The 26,063-nt window shown below is 65.8% G+C and overlaps 5 protein-coding genes across 5 annotated transcripts; 4 read left to right on the top strand and 1 right to left on the bottom strand.

Moving 5' to 3' along the window:
- Positions 1-168: 168 nt before the first annotated feature.
- Positions 169-7,416, top strand: LOC125318913 (low-density lipoprotein receptor-like). Its single transcript, XM_048289864.1, is given in 17 exon segments — positions 169-325; positions 479-624; positions 1,718-2,099; positions 2,296-2,421; positions 2,801-2,923; positions 3,304-3,426; positions 3,748-3,913; positions 4,266-4,484; positions 4,693-4,768; positions 4,770-4,812; positions 5,061-5,200; positions 5,420-5,564; positions 5,741-5,884; positions 5,956-6,018; positions 6,092-6,157; positions 6,642-6,788; positions 6,903-7,416. Coding segments are annotated over 17 exon segments (2,289 nt in total). The 3' UTR covers positions 6,926-7,416.
- Positions 7,417-7,991: 575 nt separating this feature from the next.
- LOC125318875 (KH-type splicing regulatory protein) lies at positions 7,992-17,743 on the top strand. The gene is given in 24 exon segments (XM_048289796.1): positions 7,992-8,378; positions 9,559-9,630; positions 9,632-9,668; positions 9,787-9,825; positions 10,319-10,358; positions 10,694-10,718; positions 10,720-10,744; positions 10,845-10,916; positions 11,029-11,086; positions 11,480-11,522; positions 11,524-11,652; positions 11,865-11,963; positions 12,051-12,149; positions 12,694-12,796; positions 12,899-12,999; positions 13,741-13,779; positions 13,781-13,883; positions 14,562-14,722; positions 14,955-15,073; positions 15,151-15,239; positions 15,657-15,848; positions 16,324-16,401; positions 16,492-16,652; positions 17,168-17,743. Coding segments are annotated over 24 exon segments (2,280 nt in total). The 3' UTR covers positions 17,177-17,743.
- A 505-nt stretch (positions 17,744-18,248) lies between these two features.
- On the top strand, positions 18,249-23,180 carry GTF2F1 (general transcription factor IIF subunit 1). Its single transcript, XM_048289808.1, is given in 14 exon segments — positions 18,249-18,432; positions 18,675-18,720; positions 19,155-19,227; positions 19,474-19,578; positions 19,581-19,687; positions 19,842-20,012; positions 20,338-20,565; positions 20,859-20,987; positions 21,389-21,453; positions 21,554-21,670; positions 21,754-21,827; positions 21,914-22,049; positions 22,360-22,483; positions 22,566-23,180. Coding segments are annotated over 14 exon segments (1,695 nt in total). The 5' UTR covers positions 18,249-18,317; the 3' UTR covers positions 22,771-23,180.
- Positions 23,181-23,703: 523 nt separating this feature from the next.
- On the top strand, positions 23,704-24,470 carry PSPN (persephin). Its single transcript, XM_048289807.1, has one exon. It carries the CDS (start codon positions 23,799-23,801, stop codon positions 24,162-24,164), a length of 366 nt encoding a protein of 121 aa, XP_048145764.1. The 5' UTR covers positions 23,704-23,798; the 3' UTR covers positions 24,165-24,470.
- ALKBH7 (alkB homolog 7) lies at positions 24,401-25,924 on the bottom strand. The gene is made up of 5 exons (XM_048289806.1): positions 25,589-25,924; positions 25,225-25,395; positions 24,995-25,119; positions 24,781-24,899; positions 24,401-24,488 (listed from the first exon to the last, which is right to left on the bottom strand). The coding sequence occupies exons 1-5, from the start codon at positions 25,880-25,882 to the stop codon at positions 24,415-24,417; spliced, it is 783 nt and encodes a 260-aa protein (XP_048145763.1). The 5' UTR covers positions 25,883-25,924; the 3' UTR covers positions 24,401-24,414.
- Positions 25,925-26,063: the final 139 nt, after the last annotated feature.

Genomic DNA, 26,063 nt, shown 5'->3' on the forward strand with positions numbered 1-26,063 from the left:
TCCCGGTTTTTCTCCCCCCACCCCGGTTTTCCGGCCGCCCCGGTGTCCGCTTCTCCCCCGATCCCGGCTTTCCGTCCCTCCCTGTCGCTTTTCGCTCCCCCATTGCCGCTTTTCCCGCCCCACCCTCCACGTTTTTGAACGCCCCGAGCTCCTCCCCCCGCCCGTTAAATGGGGCCCGACGGGACCCGGGTCCAAGGGCGGCGGCGCCGGGAACACCGGCACGGACCGGGATCAGCACCGGGACCGGGATCAGCACCGGGGACAGCGCAGGCACCGGGATCAACTCCGGGACGAACCGGGACCGGCACCGGGATCGTCACCGAGCGTCCGGACCCCTCCAAGCCCCGGATCTGCTCCTGGTGGGCGCCAAGACACGAACCCCGAGTGGGAAAACCGGGATAGAGCCAAGGACGGGGCACGGAACCAACGGAAAAGAGCCGGGAAACACCGGGATGGGACCCGGCAGCAGCGGGATAAGAACGGGAACAGCCGGGAGCGGATCTGGGACCACCACGGTGGGCTCTGGGACTACCGGGAGGAGACCGGGAAGCACCGGGACGCGCTCCGGGACCATCCTGCTCCTTCTGGGAGCGGCGGCGGCCGCGGCGGCGACACCGAGCGCAGGTGGGGGGTCCGAGGGGGCATTTTGGGGGTCCGAAGGGGGTCGACGAGGGGGTGGGGGACCCCACTCCACGCCCAGATCCGCGTGGGGGGGGCGGGGGAGGGCACCGGGAACCCCCGGGGGGGTGGGTTGGGAAGGGGGTGAAGGACACCGGGGGGGGGGGGGGGGGGGCACTGGGGGTCGCCACCCGAGAGGCGATTTGTTCCCACCAAAGCGGGGACGCCCCACCCCGCCCCCAGGGCATCTCCCACGGGTGGGGATTTGGCTTTGGGGCCCCCCCGTGACCCCCTCGTGACCTCCCAGGACCCCCAAAGCCCCCGCGGGCCCCCCCACGTGTCACGCCCCGCCCCACGCGCGGGGAGGCCCCGCCCCCCTGGCCCGGGTAGGACGAATCAGCGCGCGCGGCCCGCCCCGCCCCGCGGCGGACGCGGCTCCTATTGGCTGAGCCCAGACTGGCCACCCGCGGGGGCGGAGCCTGCGCCAGCCAATCAGAGCACGGCGCGCGGGGAGGGCGCACCCGGGTGGGGCCGGGGAGGAAACTGGGACCCCCCGAAATGGGGCTAAAGCACCCAAAAATGGGTCCGGGATCCTCCGAAATGAGAGCGGGAACCCCCAAAAAAACGTGATCGGAATCCAACAAATGGGACTAAAACTCCCCAAAAATGTGACCGGAACCTCCCCAAATGGGACCAGAACCCCCCCAAAGTGGGGTCAAACTCCTCCAAAATGGGATCGGAACCTTGAATATTGGACCGCAACCCTCAAAATGGTGCTAAAATCCCTCAAAAAGGGGCAAGACCCCACGAAATGGGACTGGAAGCCCGAAAATGGCTCTGGGACCCGCGAAAATGGGACTGCGACCCCGTGGATTGACACACTCCGTCCTTACCCCGGGCTAGGACTTTCCTCCCTGGGACCCCCCGAGTTCGAGGAGGGTTTGGAGGGTCCTTGCGGGGTGGGGGGAAGCTCGGAGGGTCTCTGGGGGTGTCCGGGTGGGAGAGTGGGGAGCCGGGGGGGTTAAAGGAGTCCCAGGGGATATTTTGGCTTCCTGGGGCTATTTTGGGGGTCCCTGGCTCGATTCTGTCCCCTCCGCAGCGCCCCCCGCCGTGCCCCCCGGACCAGCTGCCCTGCGGGGATGGCTCGTGCCTGTCGCGAACCTTCGCCTGCGACGGGGAACGCGACTGTCCCGACGGGGAGGACGAGCTGGGCTGCGGCCCCGCGCCCTCGCCGCCCCCCTGCGACCCCTTCTACTTCCGCTGTCGCGACGGGAGCTGCATCCCGCTGCTCTGGCGCTGCGACGGCGAACGCGACTGTCGCGACGGGGGCGACGAGGAGCCCGAGCTGTGCGGGACCCCCCGCCCTCCCCGCGCCTGCCCCCCCCTGCAGTTCCCCTGCGGCTCCGGCGAGTGCGTCCACGGCCGGTGGCGCTGCGACGGGACCCCCGACTGTCGCGACAGCTCCGATGAGGAGGGGTGTGGTGCGTGCATTGGGAGGGACTGGGAGGGGCTGGGATGGACTGGGAGGGGCCAAGGTCGGTGGCGCTGCGACAGGACCCGCGACTGTCGCGACAGCTCCGACGAGGAGGGATGTGGTGCGTGCACTGGGAGGGGCTGGGAGGCACTGGGACGTCCGGGCTGTCGCTGCCCCGCTGACCCCCCCGCGCCCCTCCCCAGCCGCGCCCCCCCCGTGCCCTCTCGGGCAGCTCCGCTGTCGCGACGGGCGCTGCATTCCCGGGGCCCGGGCCTGTGACGGGACCCCCGACTGTCGCGACGGCGACGACGAGGAGGAATGTCCCGACGGTACGGGGCGGGGGCGGGGCCGGGGGGGGGCTTAGGCGGCCTTTGGGGGCATTTGAGGGGGCTCAGAGGGGTTTTGGGGGGTCGGGGGGGGGGGGGTCTGAGGGGTTTTCTCGGGGACTCAGGGGAGGTTTGAGGGGGTTTTGAGGAGGATTTGAGGGCGTTTGGGGGGGACTTGAGGGGGTTTGGGAGGACTTGGGGGGGGTTAGGGGGGTTTGGGGCAGTTTCAGGGGCCACTGTGTGGTTTGGGGGTGATTGGGAGGATTGGAGAGGATTTAGGGGAGTGGGGGAGGTTCAGGGGGTGTTTAAGGGACCTTGAGGGGGAGTTTTGAGGACGTTTCGCGGGAATCTCGGTCTCTGACCCCCCCCCTGCACCCCCCAGCCCCGTCGTGTGCCCCCCCGCACCGGTTCCGCTGCCGCTCGGGCGAGTGTATCGCGATAGGGCAGGTCTGCGATGCGCGGCGCCACTGTCGTGACTGGTCCGACGAGCCACTCAAGGAGTGCGGTGAGGAGGGGCCCCAAAATGCTCCAGCCCCCCGCTCCCCGACCTTCTAAACCCCCCCAAAGCCGCTCCAGATCCCCTGAGAAACCCCAAAATCCCCCGGACAGCCCAAACTCCCCCAGGGCCCCCAGAATTCCCTGGAAACCCCCCCCCAAAAAAACCCCCAAATCCTCCCAATACCCCCAAGCCCACCTCAAACCCCCCCAAACACCTTGAAAACCCCTCGGGACCCCCCTCAGACCCTCCCAAAACCTCCCCCTCAAAACCCCCCCAGCCCCCGCTCACCCCCACCCCCCCAGTTCCTCCTCCCCAGGACTTTGGGAGTCTCTGCCCCTTTCAGGGGGGGATTTTGGGGAGTCTGACACCCCCCCCCTGCCCCCCAGGGGTGAATGAGTGCCTGGCGGGGGGCGGGGGCTGCTCCCACGGCTGCCGGGACCTGCGGGTGGGCTTCGAGTGCCTTTGTCCCCCCGGCTTCAGCCTGGACCCCGACAACCGGACCTGCCACGGTGCGTGAGACCCCCCAAAATACCCTGAAATACCCCAACCCCGCCCGGGACACCACGGGGGAACTCTTGACACCACCAAATCTGCCCCGGGGAGCGTTGGGGTCCCCAAGAGGGAAGTGGGGTTCAGGGGGAGTTTTGGGAGGGTCCCAGGGGGGTTGGGGGTTAGAGGGGAGTGGATCCGGGGGTCCTGAGGGGGGGTCAAGGGAAATTTGGGGGTCCTGAGGGTTTGGGGAGTATCAGGGGTTTGAGGGCCCATGTAGGGATTTGGGGTGATTTTGGGGGGGTTCCCTGCGAGGGGTTCACCGCGGTGTCCCCCTTCAGGCCCCCCTGGGACCCTCCTGGTGAGCACCCGGCACCAGGTGCTGGCACTGGGGGGCCCCGAACCCCAAATCCTGCGGGGGCCCATCAAGCACGCGGCCGCTCTGGATGTCGGCATTGAGGGGGGGTCCCTGTTCTGGGGGGACCCCAGCGAGGGGCTCATCTACAGGTGAGGAACCCCCCGAGACCTCCCCAAATCTCTCTGGGACCCCCCCAAACACTGCCAGGATCTCTCCCCGGGACCCCCAGTGAGGCTTGGAGACCCCCTGGGACCTCCCTAATGCCCCCCAGGACACCCCCCAGTGTCCCCAGTCCTCCCCAGTGATCCCAAATACCCCCCCGGCCCCCCAAATTTCCCCCTCCCATCACTCCCCCAGTGCCTCCCATGTCCCATCAGGACTCCCAATTCCCCTCCAATCTCCCTCAACCCCAACTCCCAACTGCCCCCAGAGCTCCCAGGGCCCCCCGTGTCCTCCCAACCTCCCTCCCCAGATGCCCCCACTGCTCTCCATGCCCCTCAGAGCCCCGCTGGCCGCGGGCCCCGCAGTGCCCCTGGGGGTGGTCCCGGGCCCGGGGTCCCCGGCCGGGATCGCCCTGGACTGGATCCACCGGCTCCTGTACTGGACCGAGCCCGGCTCCGGCTGTGTGGCCGTCAGTGACCCCTCGGGGCTGCGCCACCGCACCCTGCACCGGGACCCCCGGACACGGCCCTGGGGGGTGGTCGTGGACCCCCTGAACGGGTACGGGGGGGACACAGGGACGTAGGGGGGACAGGGGTATGTGGGGGACACGGCGGGTGACAGGGAGGGGGGTTAGGGGGCTTTGGGGACGTGGGGGGACGCAGGGGGGCTTGGGGGAGTGGTAGTGACATTGGGTGGGCAGGGGGCTGTGCGGGGGCACGGGTGGGCAGGAGACAATGGTGGCACTGGTGACACTGGTGTCCCCCAGGTACCTGTACTGGTCAGACTGGGGATCCCGCCCCCACATCGCCCAGGGGGCCCAGGACGGGGCCCCCCCCCAAGCTCCTGGTGACTGAAGACGTGGAGCGGCCTCAGGGACTGGCCCTGGGTGAGGGTCCCACACCTGACCCCAAACGTGTCCCGTGGCCTGTCCTGTGTCCCCAGACCAGTCCTGTGTCCCCAAAGCTGTCCCCACGTTCCACAGAGCACCCCCAGACTCCCCCATGGCTACCTGATCTTCCAGGTGCCCCCCTATGTCCCCAGCCCTGTTTCCCCCCCCAATGCCAATGTTCTCCCGTGTCCCCCCAGTGACCCCTTGACCCCTCAGTGCCCCCCTGACTCCCCCTGTGCCTCCAGACCAGTCCTCCCAGCGCCTGTACTGGGCCGATGGCCGCCTCCACACCGTGTCCAGCGTGGCCCTGGACGGGAGCGGCCGCCAGACACACCTGAGGGACCCCCAGCACCTGGCGCAGCCCCTCGGCCTCGCCGTCTTCCAGGTGAGACCCCCAGGACCGCCCCGGGCCCCCCCCAACGTCCCCCCACAACCCCTCCTGTCCCCTTCCCCCTTGACCCTCCCTGTGTCCCTCAGGACCCCCCCAATGTCCCCCTGAACCCTCCCGCTCCCCCCCAACCTCCAATGTCCCTTCTCCTCCCCCAGGAGCCCCCCGTGTTCTCCCTCGTGTCCCCTCTGACTCCCCCCGTGTCCCTCCCTCCAGGACTGGGCCTTCTGGACCGACCCCTCCCGGGGATCCCTGGTGGCCACGCGGCTCCAAGGGGGCTCCTCCGCCCCCCAGGTGGTGGCCCAGGAGCTCTTCAGCCCCGAGGCCGTCGTGGTGCTGCACCCGGGGAGGCAGCCAGCAGGTAAGACCCCCAAAACTCCCCCAGAATACCCCTGGGACCCCTCAAAATGCTCCCAAAATATCCCTGGGACCCCCAAAACACCCAAAGCCAGCCAAAAATACCCCAAAGACATCTCTGAGACTCCAGAATCCCCCAAAGACCACTCCAGACCCCCCTGACCTGTGCTCTCCCCCCAGGCCCCAACCGCTGCGAGGGTCCCGGGGGTGCCTGCTCCTTCCTGTGCCTCCCCTCCCCCATCCGCGGCCCCGGCTCCCCCCGGTTCAGCTGCGCCTGCCCTGACGGGGAGCACCTGGACAGCGACGGACGCACCTGTGTGATAGGTAACCCCCTAAAATCCCCCAAACCCCCCGGGTTCACCTGTGCCCAGGTGACCCCCCCCATATTTCCCCAGAGCACCCCGGGACCCCCGAGCCCCTCGCCCGGAACTTGAGCAAGGAGGGAAACGCCTCGATAGGTAATGGCTGCACCCACTGGCCACCCACTGGCCACACTCACTGGCCACACGCTGACCACTCCTGTCCCCACAGGTGATCTCGGGGGGACCGGGGGGGCCTGGCCGGGGCTGACAGCACTTGGGGTCCTGCTGCCCCTTGGTATGGCCCTGCTTGGGGGGGGTCAAAATTTTGGGGGGTTGGGGGGGAAATTCAGGGGGTCCCAAAGAAAGGGTGCCCGGAATGGGAGGGTCTGGGGGGGTGGCGTCCCTAAAAAAGGGTGGGGAAATGGATGGAGGGGGCAGAATGGGGATCTCAAAGGTGGGGAGAGGGTGGCGTTTCAAAACAGAGGTGCCAAATCTGGAGGGTTGGGGGGGGGGGGCCAAAATGGGATGGGGGCAAAATTCGGGCGGGTTTTCAAAGGTGGGGGGTCTCAAAGGGGGGGCGTCCCCTTTGAGGGTCTCATCTTGAGGGGGCCAGGTCCTATCCCTGCAGTTCCCCACCCGTGCCCACCAGGGGCCTTCGGGGATCGATCCCATGGGGGGGTCCCGGATTTTTGGGGGTGAAGGCCGGATTTTAGGGGTCACCTGGGGAAGGTGTCCCGGCTTTGGGGATCCCCCGTGACCTCCCCCCCCGCGCCCCCCAGGGCTGGTGCTGTGCCTCGGGGTGGCAGCCAGGGCACTGTGGCGGGAGTGGCGCCGGCGCAGCACCAACAGCATCAGCTTCACCAACGCCACCTTCCGGAAAGGGCCCGGGGACCCCCTGGATGGGGGGGGGGCTCGGGGACCCCCTGGTGAGTGAAAGGGGAGACTTGGGGGACCCCCTGCTTAAAGGTGGGGTCTGGGGCAGGAAGGGGTTCAGGGACCCCCTGCACTGACACCCCCCCCCCCCCCCTTTCCTCCCCCAGCAGCCACTGACGTCAGAGGATGACGAGCCCTGAGGATTTGGGGGAGCCAAGACCCCCCCCCAGAGCCCCCTGGGGTTGGGGAACGGACTGAGAGCAGGGCTGGGGGGCAGCCGCAGCTGGGAACATCTGGGAGCACAGCTGGGAACAGCTGTGTGCACAAAGACACACCTGGGTATGCCTGGGCACACCTGGACATGCTGCAGCAACAGCTGGACACAGCTGGACACAGCTGCAAAGAGCTGCGCACACTCGGACGTGGCTACAGACACAGCTGGACACACCTGGGAACACCCAGGCATTCCTGGACATGGCCGAGCACCCTCGGACACGGCTGCAGACACAGCTGGACGCAGCTCTCCATGCCTGTCCATACAGTGACCCCTGGGGGGGGGTTGTTTGGGGGGCTTTTTTTTAACCAAAATACTGTGAATCCCCCCAAACTGAGGTGCTGGGAAGTGGGCGGGGCCGAGGAGACCCGGCCCGTTCCCCCCGTCAATAAACTTTTATTTATTGACCCCTGCGAGGCCGGACTGGGAGAACTGGGAGCGCCTGGGCGGGGCCCGGGTGCCCCTGCACGCACGCGATTGGCCCAGAGCCGCTCCGTGCCGGGCGCTGATTGCTCAGCTCAGTTTCCCTCCTAACTCGCTGCTCGATGCTCATTGGACACCGGGCACGCAGAGACACACGCTATTGGCTGAGCGCACTGCCAATCACGCTCCACCCCCAACACCGTCTGTGATTGGCTACCTCGTTTCCCGCCGCCGATGAATTCCCGCGCCTGTCGTTCTAACAAAGCCCCGCTCCTCCGCTGCCCGCGCTCCATTGGCTGCGCTCGCCGTCAGTCACACGCGTCCTCCAATCGCTGCGCAGCGCGGAGACCGCACTGTGTGTTATTGGTCAATGCCAATGTCAATCACTCCTCGCCCCGCCTTTTCTACGATTTCCGCTTCCTTGACCAATCGCGGCGCCTCGCGGGGCCGCCCAGGCGCGCCCCGCAGCGCGATTGGCTGCGCCCCCCTCAGTCCTGCCCACGCACGGCAGCCAATTGATGCACTCCCATTGGCCCGTTCGGCTGCCAATCATGCCGACATGACTCAATCGCGGCGCGCCGGCGTCTTACCCGCTCCCATTGGCCGCTGCGCGCTGCCCGCAGCCGCTTATTGGTCGAGAGCGCCGTCACTCAGGGCGATCCGGCGCGGCGATTGGCCGCACGGCGCCGGTGTAGGCGGGGCTCCCCGCCGTGCTCCCAGCGTGCCCCGCGCGGCCCGAGGCGAGCGCGGCCCGTGCCCGTCGCCGCCTCCGCCATGTCCGAGTTCGGCCCCGCGCCGCCCCCGCCCCCCCAGCCCGGGTCCGCCCCCGCCGCCCCCCCCCTCGGCCGGGCCCGGGGGGGGCCCGGGGGGCGGCGGCGGCGGCGGCGGCGGCGGCGGGACGGGGCGTAAGGACGCGTTCGCCGACGCGGTGCAGCGCGCGCGGCAGGTGAGGGGCGCGGCGGGGCGGCGGGAGGCGGCGGGAGGGGTCGGGGACCCCCCGCGACCCCCCCCGGGGCGCCGCGGCCCCGCCCCCACGTTCCCGGTAAGGCCCCGCCCCCCCCGGGGGTCGTGGGAGATGGGGTCACCCCTCCCCCACCCCCCGGGACCCCCCCCCCCCCCCCACACGCGTTCCACCCCCCAGCTCCCGCCCCCCCCGCGCCCCAATAAAACCCCGCAGCCCCCCCGGTTGTTTTCCCCCGGTTCCGGCAGATCCCGGCGCCGTAATTACGGTAGTTACGGCCCGTTACCGTAATTCCCTGCGAGCCCCGGGGCCTCCCCCGCTCCGCGCGCCCTTTGGCGCTGCAATTACCGTAATTACCGTAATTAGCAGCCCAGTTAACGGCGAGGCGCTCGGCGGGTGCTCGGCTCTGCCCCCCCCGACACCCCCAGTTCGGGGGTCCCGCCGTAGCCCGGGGGCGCTCCGGGAGGGATTTCGAGGGGCTCCCAAGTTCCCAGAGTTTGGGGGGGCCTTTGGGGGGTTTTGAAGGGGTTTTGGGGGGCTCGAGGAGCGGGTGGGGGTTCCCTGGGTGGGCTTGGGACACTTCTGTCCTCTCGGAGGGTTTTGGAGGGTCCTGGGGGGCTCAAACGGAGCTGTCACGGTGGCTTTGGGGGGGTCCCGGTCTGGCGGGGGTTGTTTTGGGGATTTCTCGGTGTTTGGGCCCCCCTCCGAGATATTTTGAGGCAATTTGGGGGGGCTCCTGCTTGTGCTAAGGGAGTTGGGGGGGTCTTTACTTTGAGATGACCCCACCGGGCATTTTGGGGGGTTTTCTGCGAGTTCTCAAGGGGTTTTGGATGTCCTTGGGGGGCACCTGGGGGTGGGTCTGGGGCCTCCTGGGTGGTTTTGGGGGCTCCGTGAGAGGTTTGGGTGGTCCTTGGTGGGTTTTGGGGGTCTCTGCGTGAGCTTGAGGGGGACCGTTTTTCAGGGTGACCCCTGGGAACTTTTGGGGAGGTTTTAGGGGAGCTGGAGGGATTTGGGATCTCCTTTATGAGTTGGGGATCTCTGAGAGTGTTTGGGTGTCCTGCGGGGGAGGGAGGGGGGATTCTGGGAGTCCCTGGTGGGTTTTGGGACTCCCTGGGGCCTTCAGGCCCCCCGATTTTGGGGTGACCTCCTCCCTTACCCCCCCCAGATCGCAGCCAAGATCGGGGGGGACGCAGCACCGCCGGTGCCCAACAACAACCCCCCCCCTCCCGATTTTGGGGGCTTCGGGGGGGCAGAAACGGCAGCTGGAGGATGGCGGTAAGGGGGCCTCGGGACCCCCAAACCCGGGGAGAACCCCCCAGACCGTGGGGGGACCCCCAAAACCTCGGGGGGGGGGGGGCAATCGGGGGGTCCCTAACACCACATCGTTCCCCAGACCAGCCTGAGAGCAAGAAACTGGCAGCACAGGGGGATGGTGAGTGGGATTTGGGGGTCCCCGGCGTGGGTTTGGGAGTCTCGGGGTGGGGGGAGTGGTCAGGATGTTTTGGGGGGGCTCCTCCAGTACCAGCCTGTTCCCAGGAGGGGGCGCTGTGGAATGTCCTGGAGAGGTTTAAGGGGTCCCCGGGGGCAGTTTGGGGGTTCCCAAAGAGTATTTGGGGGCCCACGGGAGGTTTGGGGTGGCCAACGGGAAGCCTGGATGTCCTGGAGGGACTTTCATGGGGTCTGGTGGGAGGTTTGAGGGGGTTTAAGGGGTTGGGGGTCCTGGGGAGTTTCGGGGTGTCTGGAGCAGGTTTGAGGGGTCTCAAGGGGTTTCTTTGGGGAGTCCTTGGGGTGGTTTGGGGGATTTTGGAGGGGTTCGGAGTCTGGGAGAGGTTGGGGGGTGGGGAAGTTGGGGGGTCTTGGGAGGAAGTTGGGGCCCCCCCCCAAATTGGGGGGACCCCCACAGACAGGTCAGGTTCCCCCCCCAGCGCTGCCGGCACCGATGGGGCCCATCCACCCCCCACCCAGGTATGGGGGGCCGGGGGGTATTGGGGGGGGTGGCAGGGGTTCTTTTGGGGGTTCCTGCGGGGTTTATTAAGGGTCTGGAAGGAGGGGGGGGGGGGGGTGTCCTTTGGAGTCCTCGGGATTTGAGGGTTTTTTTAGGGGGATACTGAAGATGTTGGGAGAAGGTTTGAAGGGTCCTCGGGAGGAGGGTTTGAAGGTTTTGGTGACTTTCGTGGGGTCTTGGGGTGGTTTTAAAGCGGCCTTGGGGAGTTGGGAGGGGTGTTGGTGGGTTCTGGGGGTTTTTGGGGTGCCCGTGGCATTTTTTTTGGGGACCCCCTGACCCCTCTGGTGTTCCCCAGGACAACGGTGACAGAGGAGTACCGGGGTCCCCGATGGGATGGTCGGCCTCAGTGAGTCTGGCGGGATCCTGGAGGGGTCCCGGGGGCTTGGGGACCTTCCAGAGACCTCTGGGGCCATCCCCAAACTCCGCTCTGTGTCCTCCCCCCGCAGTCATCGGCCGCGGAGGGGAGCAGATCAATAAGATCCAGCAGGACTCGGGCTGCAAAGTGCAGATCTCCCCAGGTACAGGAGGGCGGAGACCCCAAAACCCTCCCGTGCCCCTCAAATGGAGGGGACAAGCCCTGGCCCCCCAAATGCGGGGGGACCCCCGCTGACCCCCCCGTTGCCCCCCCAGACAGCGGCGGGTTACCGGAGCGCAGCGTGTCCCTGACGGGGTCCCCGGAGTCCGTGCAGTGAGTGACCCCAAAATCCCCCTGGGAACCCCAAAATACCCCTGGGACCCCCCAAAACCCTCCCAGAACCCTATTAGGGACCCCCAAAATACTGCTTGGGGACCCCAAAATGCCCCCTGGGACCCACTTAGGGACCCTCAAACAGCCTTGGGACCCCCCAAAATCTCCCCAGGACCCCCAGCCTCCCCCTGGATCTCCCCAGCACCCCCTCAGTGACCTCCCAAGTCTCCCCCAAACCCCACAGTAACCTCCCAAATTTTGCCTAGCTCTTTCCAAATCTCCCCTAAACCCCCAGATGACCCCCCCAAATCCCCTAGTGACTCCAAAACCCTCCCAAATCTCCCCTAAACTCCCTCCCAAATCCTCTCAGTGACCCCCCCAACCCCTCCCCAGGAAGGCAAAGGCGCTGCTGGATGACATCGTGTCCCGGGGCCGGGGGGGGCCCCCCGGGACCCTTCCCCGACGCCGCCAACGGCCAGAACGGGACAGTCCAGGAGCTGATGATCCCAGCAGGAAAAGCAGGATTGGTCATCGGGAAGGGTGGGGAGACCATCAAACAGCTCCAGGTGCCCCCAAAACTCCCCTGGGGGGGGTGGGCATGGGGGAGATCTGGGGGGCTTCGGAGTCAGTGAGCGGAGTTTGGGGGTCTCTGATGGGATTGGGAAGGGGGGAAGAGCATTCAAGAGCTCCAGGAACCCCAAAACCTCCCCAGGGGGATCCCTGGGTGGTTTGGGGGGTGGGGGGGGGGTCAGTGCTGAGGGGTCCTGGTGCCCCCCAGGAACGGGCGGGGGTGAAGATGATCCTGATCCAAGACGGTTCCCAAAACACCAATGTGGACAAACCCCTGCGGATCATTGGGGAGCCCTACAAGGTGCAGGTGAGAAGTGCCCAAAACCCCCCCCTGAAATAACCTTGAGCTCCCTGAAATAACCTCCAGCTGACCCCTCACACCCCCCATTCCCAGCAAGCCTGTGAGATGGTGCTGGACATCCTTCGGGAGCGTGACCAGGGCGGATTTGGGGAGCGTTCAGACTACGGCGCCCGCTTGGGCGGGGGCATCGACGTGAGTGTGCCCCCAAGATCCCATTTGGTACCCCAAAATCCCGTTTTCATCCCAAAATCTTCACTTTTCACCCCAAAAAACCCCATTCTTCAAACCAAACTACCTCATGTTTCACCTCAGCTATCTCCTTTTTCACCCCGAATTTTTATGTGAATTTTTACAGAGAAATGCCAACCCAAGCCCCCGTTTTTCACTCTAAAAATATCCCATTTTTCAAACCAATTCCTTAATTTTTTATTCTTAGACTCCTGTTTTTCAAAGAAATCCCATTTTCCAATCTAGATTTCAGCTTTCAATCAGAAACCAATCCTATTTTTCAATTTTAAAAGTTCTTATTTTTCAAAAAAATATTTTCACATCAAGAAAATCCTGTTCTTCAACACGAAAAATTCCAGTTTCTAATGATGTCGTTTCTCAATGGAAAAATTTTCGTTTTCACTCTAGAACTCACATTCTTTAACCCAAAAATCCCCATTTTCCACTGAAAAAAAAAAAATGGGGGGAGGGGAAGGTCAGGACCCTCAAATCCCCCAAATCCCCCCAGGTGCCGGTGCCGCGACACTCGGTCGGGGTCGTCATCGGCCGCAGTGGGGAGATGATCAAGAAGATCCAGAACGACGCCGGGGTGCGGATCCAGTTCAAGCAAGGTTTGGGGAGCCCCTTTTCCCCCCAAGAAAGACCCCTCCCCATTGACCGGGGGGCGTGGGGGCCCCTCGTGACCCCCCCCCCCCACCCCCAAAACCCCACAGACGATGGGACGGGGCCGGAGAAAATCGCCCACATCATGGGACCCCCAGAGCGCTGCGAGCACGCAGCCAGGATCATCAACGACCTGCTGCAGAGCCTGCGGGTAATTGGGGAGGGGGCTGCACATCGGGGAGGGGGCTTTGGGGAGGGGGGACTGTCAGTGAGCTGCTGCAGAGCCTGCGGGTGATTGGGGAGGGGGCTGCACATCGGGGAGGGGGCTTTGGGGAGGGGGGACTGTCAGTGAGCTGCTGCAGAGCCTGCGGGTAATTTGGGGAGGGGGCTGCACATCGGGGAGGGGGCTTTGGGGAGGGGGGACTGTCAGTGAGCTGCTGCAGAGCCTGCGGGTAATTTGGGGAGGGGGCTGCACATCGGGGAGGGGGCTTTGAGGAGGGGGGACTGTCAGTGAGCTGCTGCAGAGCCTGCGGGTAATTTGGGGAGGGGGCTGCACATCGGGGAGGGGGCTTTGGGGAGGGGGGACTGTCAGCTGCTGCAGAGCCTGTGGGTAATTTGGGGAGGGGGCTGCACATCGGGGAGGGGGCTTTGGGGAGGGGGGACTGTCAGCTGCTGCAGAGCCTGTGGGTAATTTGGGGAGGGGGCTGCACCTTGGGGAGGGGGCTTTGGGGTGGGGGGACTGTCAGTGAGCTGCTGCAGAGCCTGCGGGTAATTTGGGGAGGGGGCTGCAGTTTTGGGGGTGACAGGAGCTGTTCTAGGGGAGGGGCAGGAGCTCTTTTGAGGGTGGGGGATTTATTTTGGGGAGGAGCTGCTGTTGGGGCAGGGATGATTTTGGGGGGGTGTCCCCCCTGTTTTGGGGGTCCTTCCCGGCCCTGACGCCCCCTCCCCACAGAGCGGCCCCCCGGGACCCCCCGGGCCGGGGCTGCCGCCAGGGGGGGCGCGGCCGGGGCCGGGGCCAGGGCAGCTGGGGCCCCCCCGGCGGGGAGATGACCTTCTCCATCCCCACCCACAAGTGCGGGCTGGTCATTGGCAGAGGTGAGGGGGGGGGGGCGACCCCTGGGACCCCCCAAACCTCCCAATTCCCCCCCCCCCAGCTCCCGAAATCCCCACGAACACCCCCAAAATCCCTTCCTAGACTCGCCAAATCTCTCCCTAGACCCCCTAATTCTTCCCCTGAACCCCTCCTGACTGCCCCACCTAAAACCCCCTCACAGCACCCCCAGACCCCAAAACCTCCCCAGATCCTAATTTCCCTCCCCAGGCTTCCTGAATCCTCCTCAAAATCCCCCTGAAACACCCTTCAGGCTCCCCCTGAACCCCTATAACTCCCCTGGACCCCCATAGACCCTCAAGATCCCCCAAATCATCTCGAGCCCCCCACAAACCACCCATAAGGTCCCCAAATGCTCCCCAAAAACATCCAGACCCCAGCACCTGACACCCCCCCCACCCCAAAAAGCCCTTTCTCCTTCCTTCTCTGAGGGGTGCTCATGGGGGAGGTTGGAGGTCCCCACATTGGTTTGGGGGTCCCCAGAGGGCTTTGGAGTCCTGGGGAGAGTTTGGGGGTCCTGGGAGGGTTTTGGAGTTCCCATGGGGAGGTTTTGGGATCCCCAGGGGAGGTTTTGCTGGTCCCAGAGAGGACTGGGGGCTCCCAGCGGCTTTGGGGGGGCTTTTGGAGTGCCCCCTCTTACCGCAGGGGGTTTTGGGGTGCAGGGGGGGAGAACGTCAAGGCCATCAACCAGCAGACAGGGGCGTTCGTGGAGATCTCGCGGCAGCTCCCCCCCAACGGGGACCCCAACTTCAAACTGTTTGTGATCCGTGGGACCCCTCAGCAGATCGATCACGCCAAACAGCTCATCGAGGAGAAGATTGAGGTGGGGGCACCCTAAAAATATTCGTAGGGGAACCCAAAACTCCCCCGAATCCCCATAAAAAATCCTATAATCCCAAAAACTCTTTGGGGTCTCGGTGTCGCCCTCCGGTGGGGAATGTGTGGTGCTGCAAGAGACCCAACCCCCCACCCCAACTCCAGATCTCTCTGGGGGACCCCAGAACCCTTCCTGGGGTCCCCCAAACCTCTCCTGACCCCCAATTTTCCTTGCCCAGGGCCCGCTGTGCCCCGTCGGCCCCGGTCCCGGCCCAGGGGGTCCTCCTGGCCCTGCCGGCCCCATGGGCCCCTTCAACCCTGGACCCTTCAACCAGGGTCCCCCTGGAGCCCCCCCGCAGTGAGTACTGGCCTTTTTTGGGGGGGTTCTGGGGATTCTCCTCCAGATCCGACCCCCCTGACCCCCCTTTTCTGCAGCCCGGGGGGACCACCCCCCCACCAGTACCCCCCCCAGGGCTGGGGCAACACGTACCCCCAGTGGCAGCCGCCAGCCCCTCACGACCCCAGTGAGTACCGCGACCCCCTCGGGACCTGGAGGGGCCCTGCTTTTTGGGGGGCCTCCCAAGGGTTTGGGGAACCTCTCCAGGGCTGACCCACTGGGTTTTGGGGGTTGGGGGGGGGGAAGCAAAGTGGGGGTAGACCCCAACGGTGTGTGGGATGTAACCCCCTCTGTGGGATGTTGGGGGTGGTCACTGAGTTTGGAGGTCCCCCCTGCATTCGGGGGCTCACACTGGGGTTTTTGGGACCCCCCCAGTGTGATCTGGGGGCAATGTCAGACCCCAAGCTGTGACCCTCCAACCGTGCTGCCTTGAGTTTGGGAACATGCTGTGTTTATAGGGGGGATGAATCCCAAATTTGGGGCTGCTGCCTCCCAGATTTGGGGCCCCCCCCGGCTGACACCATGGTTCTGGGGCCCCCCCCAGGCAAGGCGCCCGCCCCGGACCCCAACGCGGCCTGGGCCGCCTACTACTCGCACTACTACCAGCAGCCCCCCGGGCCGGTGCCAGCGCAGCCCCCGCCCGCCGCGCCCCCCGTGCAGGGGGAGCCCCCCCAGCCCCCCCCCACCGGCCAGGCCGACTACACCAAGGCCTGGGAGGAGTACTACAAGAAACTAGGTGGGCACCCTGAATTTGGGGGGGGGGGGTCCCGGGAACCTCCAAACCCCCCCGTGGGACTCCCCAAAATCTGCCTGGGCTCCCCGTGCCACCCTCTGCTGGGAGGGGGGGGCACTGCAGGAGTCCCCGAGCCCCAAAACCCCCTGGACCCACAAACCTCCCCTTGAGGACCCCCCAACGCCCCCCGGGAGCCAAACCGTTCACAGAGAGCCCTGAACCGCCCCCCCCAGGATCCCCTGAACTGCCCTTCAATCCCAAATCTGCTTTCTGACCCCCAAAACTACTCTGGGGATCCCAAATCCGCTTCTCTGACCCCCTAAACTGCCCCTAGGTGACTGTAATGCCGCTATATCCCCCCAAATGTCCCCTGAGGACCACACATCTGCTCCTCTGTCCCCTCTAACCCCGTTTGGGGACCCTAAACCCCCCCCCCCCCCCACCCCGGCGTCCCCTAAACCCCCCCGTGCCCCCCCAGGCCAGCAGCCGCAGCAGCCAGGGGCCCCCCCCCAGCAGGATTACACCAAGGCCTGGGAGGAATATTACAAGAAACAAGGTGAGTCCCCCCAAAAATCCCACCTGGGGGGGGGGGGGGGGCTCTGGGGACATCCCCCCCCTCCTGAGTGCCCCCACGGTGTCCCTGCAGCGGCCCAGGTGGCCTCGGGGGGCGGTCCCGGGGCTCCCCCCGGCCCCCAGCCCGACTACAGCGCGGCCTGGGCCGAGTATTACCGGCAGCAAGCGGCGTACTACGGGCAGACCCCCGGGGGGGCCGGGCCCGCGCCCCCCCCCGCGCAGCAGGGACAGCAGGTATGGCCCCCAGACCCCCCCGGGCTGCCCAAAGCCCCCCGGGAAGCACCAAACTCCCTGGAACAACCTCCCTGCCCAGGGCGGGGTTGGTGTTGATAGAGCCCCCCCCCCCACTGGGGTGTGCATTAACCCCCCCCCGGCCGGCACCCCCAAAACCAACCAGGAGGTCCCAAAAAAGCTCAGCACCCCCCCCAAAACCTCTCCCAGACCTTCCCAAACCTGTCACTGCAGGAGCCCCCCCCCCCCAGCATGTCCTGACCCCCAAAATTCCATCCCCAAGACCCCAAACCCCAGCCCTGGACACCCGAAACACCTTCAGAGCTCCCCCTGGGCCCCCCCCAAAACTCCTGAGAACCCCCTTGGGGCGTTCCCACCCTGCCTGTTGGGGGAGGGGCTGGTACTGCAGGAGCCCCCCAGCCCATGCTGGCCTCTCCCAAAGCCCCCCAGGGACCCCCCAGAATTCCCCCCGAGGGGTCTGGGGTCTCCCCCCACCCACCCTGCTTCCCCCCCCACAGGCTCAGTGACCCCAACGTGCCCCCCCGTCTGTGACCCCCTTTTGTTTTTGGGCGAGCGGCCGCGGCTGGACGGGGCGAGTGGCCCCCCACGACCCCCCAAAACCTCCCTGGGGGGAGGTCTCCCCCCTCCCCGGCCCCCTTTCTACCCGCAAACCCCCCCCCAGAGCCGCTCGAACATTCCTGGGAGCCGCTGGGGATCCCCCAAAAATCCCCCCGGGACCCCCAACCACCTGGGGAACCCCAAAACCCCCCCCCAAACCCTCCCGTCCCCTTGCGGGGACCCCCAGACCCCCTCTGGGAATCCCAAGACTCCCCCAAGGGCCCCCAACTCCCCCTTGGGGACCCCCCAAGGCCCCCCCAGGGTCCCCAAGGCCCCCTGGGATTCCCCAAGCCCCCCCGGGGGTCCCCAAATCCTCCCTGGACCTCCCCCCGGGGTCCCCGAGCCCCCCCGGCCGCCCCCCCCCCGCCGTGTCCGTGTCGATCCGGAGCATCTGGAAAACTCCGACCACCGAAGGCTCAAAGTTTTTACTTTTTACCGCTTGTTTTTAACTTCACAAATAAACGGAACAAAAACCACTCTGGATTTGAGATGAAATGCGGACGAATTGGGGAAAAGGGGGAAAAGCCCAATTTTGCGGGGAATTGGAGGGGATTTGGAGGTAAAATTGGGGTCTTGGGGTGAAACATGGGGGGCTGGGGTGAGAAATGTGGTTTGGGGATGAAAATTGCAGGTTTTGGGGTGCAAAATGGTGGTTGTGGGATGAAAAGACGAGGTTTGGGGTGCAAACTGCGGGCTTTCGGGTGGAACCGGGGCGCTTTTGGGCCCGGACCGCCGCGGTTGCCACGGCGACGCATCGGCCGGACGGAGCGATGCTTCCGGTCACGTGGGTGTGGTTCCAGGCCTGTGTTTCCGGTCATGTGATGCCGAATTTCCGGTTCCGGCAGGAAGTGGAGGCGGGGCCGGGGCCGGAGCGGGCGGTGCGGGCGGAGGGGCCCGGGGAGGGTCGGGGGCTCCTGGCGGTCCCTGTGAGGGCCTTGGGGGAGTTCTGAGGGACTTGGGAGGAGCTTGCGAAGGTCCTGGGAGGGACGGGTGGGGTCTGGAGGCCCCTCTGAGCGGTCCGGGAGGGAGTGTGGGGGGATCCCCACTTTGATGGGGTCCCGGCTTTGGGGGTTCCCAGGCCCTGATCCCCCTCCCTTTCCCCCCCAGGACCCCCTGAGCTGGATCTGGGGGTGCGCTCCCCTCTCCCCCCACGATGGCCGCACTGGTGAGTGGGGGGGGGGGGGGGCTCCCAAAAACCCTCCCCGGGACCCCCCAAACCTCCCCGGGACCCCTTGGGGGACCCCTACCCCCCACTCCAGGACCCTAAACCCCCAAAAAACTTCCGGGGGACCCCCCCAGGACCCCTTGGGCCTCCCCAAATGCCCGTGGGACCCTCAAACCCCCTCGGGGACTTCCCCAAACACCCCAATTTTCCCCGGGACCCCCCAAACCCCCCTTGTCCCGCAGGGCAGCAGCTCCAGGTGGTCACCGAGTACGTGGTCAGGGTGCCCAAGTGAGTGGGCGGCTCGGGAAGTTTGCGGGGGCTCAGGAAGAGTTTGGGGGTGCCCAGGGAGAATTAGGGGGCTCTGGGAGATATAGGGGGGGGTTTGGGCTATCAGATTTGGGGGGTTCTCAGTGGTTTCGAGGGCTCTCAGGTGATTTGGGGGGCAGTCAGGGGGTTGGGTGTGTCAGATTTGGGGAGTCGCAGGGGGTTTGGGAGAGTCTCGGGGGGGTTGGCTGCTGTTTCGGGGATCTCAGTGGGGGGGATTTGGGGGTGTCATATTTGGGAGGTTTGTGGCGGTTTGGGGTTCTCAGGAGAAGTTTTTGGGTGGGTCTCGGATGGTTCCAAGGGGCTGGGGGGGTTCAGGGGTTGTTTTAGGGGTCTCTGGGGGTATCGGGGGGGGGAGGGGATCTGAGATCTGAGGGGTATTTCTGCACCTCCCCCAGGAACACCCCAAAACGCTACAACATCATGGCCTTCAACAGCGCCGACAGAGTGACCCTGAGCACCTGGGCACAGGTGAGGGGCGTCCGGGGGGATTTGGGGTCCCGGATCCATTCCCACTCCTCCAGTTGGCAAGATTTGAGTTGGCAACGGCGAGATTTGGGGTCCAGGATTTGGATCCATCCCAGTCCGTGTCCAGGGGGGATTTGGGATCTTTTGGGATCCTGCTCCACTCCTGCTCCATCGGCAGTGGGATTCGGGGACCTGGGGGCTGGGAACGCCGGGATTTGGGGTCGGGATCATTCCTGCATCCGCGCCCAGGCGCGCATGGAGCGGGACATGAGCAACAAGCGCATCTACGCTGAGGAGGAGCTGCCCGAGTCCGGCGCCGGCAGCGAATTCCACCGGAAGCTGCGGGAGGAGGCGCGGAGGAAGAAATACGGGATCGGAGGAAGAAATACGGGATCGTCCTGCGGGAATTCCGGGCTGAGGACCAGCCCTGGCTGCTGCGGGTCAACGGGAAAACCGGCAGGAAGTGAGAGGGGAGCGGGGAAATTCGGGATTTGGGGTGGGAATTAGGATGGGGATGGGAATAGGAATGGAATGGGAGAAGGAACAGGGGTTTGGGAGTGGTGAAGGAGTTTGGGGGAATTCTGGGTGACTTTGGGATGGTGATCCCCGTTTTCCAGGTTCCGGGGGGTGAAGAAGGGGGGGGTGACAGAAAATGCCTCCTACTACGTGTTCACCCAGTGCCCCGACGGCGCCTTCGAGGCCTTCCCGGTCCGGAACTGGTACAACTTCACCCCCCTGGCCCGGCACCGCACCCTGACGGCCGAGGAGGCCGAGGAGGAGTGGGAGAGGTGACCCCAAAAACCACGGGGCAGACCCGAAACCCCCTCCCAGACACTCGAAATCCCCTCCAAAGTCCCCCAAATCCTCTCCCAGATCCCCTTCTAGACCCCCCCTCCAGGCCCCCCAAAGTCCTTTCCAAGACCCTTGCAAATCCCCTCAGAGCCCACACAAATTCCCTCCAGATCCCCCCAGACAAATCCCCTCCCAGACCCCCAAATCCTTTTGAAGATCCCCTAAGGCACCTCCCTGGCCCCCTAAATGCCCTCTCAGGCCCCCTCAGGGCCCCCCCCAAATCCCCTCCCAGCCCTGCTGAGCCCCCTCAATGCCCCCCAGGAGGAACAAGGTGCTGAACCACTTCAGCATCATGCAGCAGCGGCGCCTGCGGGACCAGGACGAGGAGGACGAGGACAAGGACAAGGGGAGGAAGGCCCCGGGCAAGGGCGGGGGGCTCCGGATTCACGACCTGGAGGAGGATCTGGAGCTCAGCTCCGAGGAGAGCGAGGGCAGCGAGGCTGAGGGTGAGAGGGGGAAATCCCGAAATCTCACAGAATCCTCCTCAAAGTGCCCCCTAAATCCTCCTTAAATCTCTCCAAAATCCACCCAAATCCACCCAAAATCCCCCTGTTCCAAGAAGAGTGAGGCCAAGGGTGAGGAGGGAAGCCCAAAATCCACCTAAAACCACACCCAAATCCCCCCAAAGCCTCCCATATTCTCCCCTAAATCCACCCAAACCTCCCCAAATCCTCCCAAAAAAATGCCCGAAAGCCACAGAATCCTCACTCAATTCCCCCTAAATCCCCTGGAAATCCCCCAAACGTGTGGAATTCCCAGGGGAGAAGGCAGCGAGGCCGAAGGCTGCCGGAGGGGGCCCGAGGAGGAGGAGGGAAGAAGGGCAGGAAGGGCTCAGAGGACGAAGCTCTCGAGGACAGCGATGACGGTGACTTCGAGGGCCAGGAGGTGGATTACATGTCTGATGGCTCCAGGTGGGACTTGGGGGCGTTTTGGGGGCCGTGGAGGGGTCTAGGGAGGATTAAGGGGGAATTTTGTGGATTCCTGGGTGGGTTTGGGAGTTCCTGGAAGGATTTTAGGGACCACAGCAAGGGCTTGTGGCTCCCTGGAGGGAACTTGGGAGGGAAGTCCTGCGGGGTTTGGGGGGTATTGGGGTGTTGTGGGGTCACTGAGGGGGTTTAATGGGGCTGGGGGGAGCTTGGGGGGTCCCTGGGGGGATTCTGGGGGGAGTGGGGACCCCTTGTGATGCCCCCAACCTCACTGTGCCCATCAAAAGTGTCCCCCACAAACTCCCCCGGGGATGCTGAAATCCCCCTTGGGACCCCCAAATTCCCCCCATCCCCTCCTGATCTCCCCAATCCCCCTTGTCCTGCAGCAGCTCTGGCGAGGAAGACGCCGGCAAAGCCAAAGCGCCCAAGGAGGAGGAGGAAGGCCCAAAAGGTGGGGTTGGGGAGGAGGTCGGGACCCCACTCTTGGTTCCTGAGGGAGGATTGGGGGGATTTTTGGGGTCCAAGATCCTCAGGACCCTCCCTCAACAAAGGCATCGATGAGGCGAGCGAGAGCAGCGAGGAGAGCGAGGAGGAGAAGCCAGAGGAGAAGGAGGAGGAAGAGGAGGGAAAAGCTACCCCCACCCCCCAGGACAAGAAGAAAAAGAGGGGTAAGACCCCCCCCCGACCCCCCCAGCAGGAATTGGGGGAAAAGCCCTAGAAAACTGGGTTTCTGGACATCATCAACCCCCAGAAAGCAGCGACGAGTCGCAGACTTCGGAGGAGAGCGACATCGACAGCGAGACATCCTCAGCACTGTTCATGGCGGTGAGGGGGGGTCCTGGGAGGGTTCGGGGGTCCCATGGGGGACTTGGACACCCCCTGACCCCTCCCTTCTTCTCCCCCCACCCCAGAAGAAGAAGACCCCCCCCAAGCGGGAGCGCAGGGCCTCAGGCAGCAGCTCCAGGGGGGGCTCCCGGCCTGGGACCCCCACGGACTCAGGGGGCACCGGGGGGACCCTCAGGGCCGCGGCTGCCAGGCTGGAGCAAGGTGGGGTTTGGGGGTGCCAGGGGGGTTTGGAGGGGGGAGTTGGAGTCTGGGGCGGGTACTGGGGGCTCTGGGGCAAAGTTGGGGGTCAAGGGAGGGGTTTTGGACAGTTGGGGGACACTGAAGGGGGTCCAGGAGTGTCTGGGGGGGGGTCGGGGGGTCTGGGGGGGGTATTGAGGGGTCTCGGGATGGATTTTTGAGGGAGTGAGGGACACTTGGGGAGGGGTCACAGCGACACTTTGGAGCGGGGGGCGATTCCCAACTCCCTCCCAGGGATCCCCCAAACTGCCCCTGACCTTCTCATCTCCCCCAGGCCGCCGGGCCCCCCCGGGGGGGTCGGAGCCCCCTCCCCAGAAGCGGCTGAAGGTGGAGCCGGGGCCTCCCTCGGGCAAATGCACGCCCCAGCCCCACTCCGGGAAGTCGACCCCAAGCAGCGGGTGAGTCCGTGGCATCAGGAGGGAGCCTGGGCAAGCAGGGGCTGTGGGAGCCCGGCCCCACTGACCCCCCCGGCCCCCGCAGGGAGGTGCAGCTGACCGAGGAGGCCGTGCGCCGGTACCTGTCCCGGAAGCCCATGACCACCAAGGACCTGCTCAAGAAGTTCCAGACCAAGCGCACGGGGCTGAGCAGCGATGCCACCGTCAATGCCCTGGCCCAGCTGCTCAAGCGCCTCGACCCGGAGAGGAAGCTCATTGCGGACAAGATGCACTTCTTCCTCAAGGAGTAGGGACCCCCCCTGGAGCCACCAGAACCCCCAAATCCACAGAGACCCGCCCAAAACCCCAGAGCCATCCTGCTGCTGCCCTGAGTTCCTTTAGAAGTATCTCCAGGAGAGGGATGCCAAAATCCATTGGAACCCCCAAATCCCACGGGAACCCCCCCATTCCCACAGGAGCCCCCCAGTTTTCCCAGCCCCCACCCACCCACTCCAGATGCCCCCCTTTCCCCGTACCGCCCCCCCCTTTTCCTGACTCCCACCCCCTGTCCCAAATTTCTGTGAACAAACTCATCACTCCCCTGCCCCCTCCCCAGGAATTTGGGGGGCCCTGGAATTTTCCTGGGGTGGGGCAGGGAAGAGACTCCCCCCCACACTCTGCCTGGTTTTTGGGTCAGAATTGGGATGTTTTGCTATTTTTAGGCTTTTTTTCCCCTATTTTGTGCCAGCCCCACACTCCCCATGGCGCTGGAATGTTCCACCCCCCCCCAGCGGGGCTTTGGGCCCCCCCAGAACGAACCCCCCCCATGACCCCCCTTCCTTTGGGGGTCGGGGCAAAGTTCCTCCCTCCCCCAGGGGGTTTCACCCCAAAACAGCCCTGGGGGGGATGGGCAGTTGTTTGGGGGTCCCAGTTATTTTTGGGGGGGGGGGTGGGGAGTCCTGGGGGAGTAGATTGAGACCCCAACCCCACTCAGCTGCTTTTTTTTGAGGGGGATCTCGAGTCTGGAGGTCCTGGGGATCTCACTTCCCCCTCACTGGCATGGTGGGGTCTCCACTATCCAAATGACCCCCCCAAACCCCTGGGGGGGGTCCTGGGGGTCTCACATCCCCCAATTTTTGGGGTGGGTGGGGTCCCCATTAACTCCCCCTCCCCAGTTGAAGGCACCCCCCCCCCCCCCAAAAATCTCCCCTGGGGTGGGGGGTCAGTGTCCCCCCAAACCCCTCTGGGCAGGTCAGGGTTAACCTCCCCCCCCCCCCCCCAGCCCCTCCCCCTCCACACTCCATAAGTACCTCTCGGGGCACTTTTTTTGGGGCTCAGGATGGCGAGGCCGGGACTCCCTTGGTCCTTCCTCCTCCTCCTCCTCCCGCTCTGCTGCGGCCCCCCTGCGCCCCCCCCCGCCGCTGCCCCCCCGTGTGGGCTCCGCAGCGTCTCGGTGGGGGTGGGGGCCCTGGGTTTGGGGTACCCCTCCCCTGAGACCGTGGTGTTCCGCTACTGCGGGGGGGGCTGCCCCGCACCCCCCACCCTGCACGGGCTGGCGCTGGGGGCTGTGCTGGGCCCCGGGGGGGCCGGGGGGGGTCCCTGCTGCCGCCCCACCCGCTACGAGGATGTGGCATTCCTGGACTCGGGGCTGCGCTGGCAGCGGCTGCCACGACTCTCAGCAGGGGCCTGCGCCTGCCTGGGGTGAGCCCCCCTCCAAAATACCCCCCCCCGACTCCCCCTTGCCACTCCCCCTCAAAAATAACTCCCCCCTCCCCCCAAAACCTCCTCCCCGTCTGTCGGGGGGGGGGGTTTTGGGGGGTCCCTCCCATCACCCCCCACACCCCCAAAAGCACCCCCTGACCATCAGCTCAGGGGGGTTTGGGGGTTCCCCAAAGGCTCCTCCTCCAAGCTCCCCCAAAACAGCCCCCCAAGAGCCAAGTGTGGGGTGTCAGTGTTTATTTTGGGGGCGGGGAATCCTGGGTGTCCTCAATAAACACTGGGAGGTCGCTGAGAGGGTCTGGAGGCGTCTCTGGGGTGGAGGAGAAACAGACACAGAAACGGGTTGAGGCAGATTTGGGGGGGTCTTTCCTGAGAGGTTCGGGGGTTCCTGGGGATGTTTAGGGGATCCAGGGAGTTTTTAAGGGGGTCCTGGATGGGTTTTGGGGAGCTTCTGGGGGCAGTTTGGGGTCTCAGGAGGATTGGGGGGCTCAGAACCTGCTGGGGGGGCTCTTACCGTGCCACACTCTCCCCAGAAGGGGGTGGTGGGAAGAGTACCGGCACGGGAAATTGGGGAGTTCTGGGGGGGTTTGGGGGGTTCTCACCGGAGGGGTCATTGCGGAAGATCAGGGCCACCCGGCGGCCCCGCGGCACCCGGAGCCCCCCAAAAAACGATTCCTCATCCGGGAGGATCTCGTGAGTGAACTCGTACCTGGCAGCGGCCCTGGAGGAGATCGGGGGGTCAGGGGGTCCTCAACATCACCACAGGGGTCCCCAAAACCCTCACGGGGGGGTTGCACAGGGCTGCCCCAAACCCACCGGAGGACGTAGAGGGACCCTGGCTCCAGCAGCAGCTCCAGCCAGTCCTGGGGGTCCTGGAGGCTCCGGAGCCGCAGGACACTGGGGGACAGCAGCGACACCCCCGCGATGGTGCAGCCGCAGAACTGGGGGGGGGACACACCTGAGACCCCTCAAAACCGCCCGAGGACCCCAAAACTCCGCCGCCCGAACCCTCCAAACCCACCAGGAACCCCCCCGGGACCCCCCACCTTGACGCTGTCCACGTGCGGCCCCACGCGGCCCCCGGGCAGGAGGTCGAGGACGTGGGCGCTGGGCCGGGGGGGGCGGCGGGGGGGGAACGCGGGGGTCACCCGGAGCAGCAGCGCCCGCCCCGCACCCCCCCGCAGGCCCCGCTCCGTCTCTCGGTACCCGGTGATGGCCTGGGGAGGACAAAGCGGGCGATGAACTCTGACCTTTGACCTCAGAATGACCCCTGGTCCGGTCAGGGACTTCCTGTGACGCTCCCCACCAGAGCCCCCCCCCCCCGACCCCCTCTGACCTCCTCTGACCCTGAGCCCCCCGACCCCGGTCACCCCCAAACTCCTGTGACCTGGCCCCCCTCACCCCTCTCACCCGGTCCCAGTGGTCGTTCTGGTACCGCCCCCGGCCCAGCCCCGGCTCCACCTCCCGCAGCAGCTCCGCCGCCTCCTCCTCGCTCACGAAGCCGCCCCGGACCAGCGCGAGCCCGCGGAGCCGCCGGGCCACCTCGGGGCTGCTGGCGCGGAGCAGCGCCGGGTCCGCCTCGGCCTCGGGGCCCAATCCCGCCCCGGGACACCCCGAAGCGGCCCCGGGAACCCCCGAGATCGCCCGGGACCCCCCGAGGGTCGCGGCGACCCCCCCCCGCCACAGGCCGCGCGCGCGGTGCATGGCGGGAGTGCGGCGGTCGCCGCCGGGCGTCTCGAAGGCTCCGGAGCTGGGCACGGAGGGCGCCGCCTGGCGGCCTGGAGGACTCGGACAGGGGTTCACAATGTCACCCCCACCAAAACCCCCCCTCCCCCCAAACCCAGAGCCCTTCCTGGGCTCCCCCCAGTCTCTCACTGTCCCCCCC

This window comes from Corvus hawaiiensis, chromosome 32 (genome assembly GCF_020740725.1).
Source record: "Corvus hawaiiensis isolate bCorHaw1 chromosome 32, bCorHaw1.pri.cur, whole genome shotgun sequence".
Lineage (NCBI taxonomy): Eukaryota > Metazoa > Chordata > Aves > Passeriformes > Corvidae > Corvus > Corvus hawaiiensis.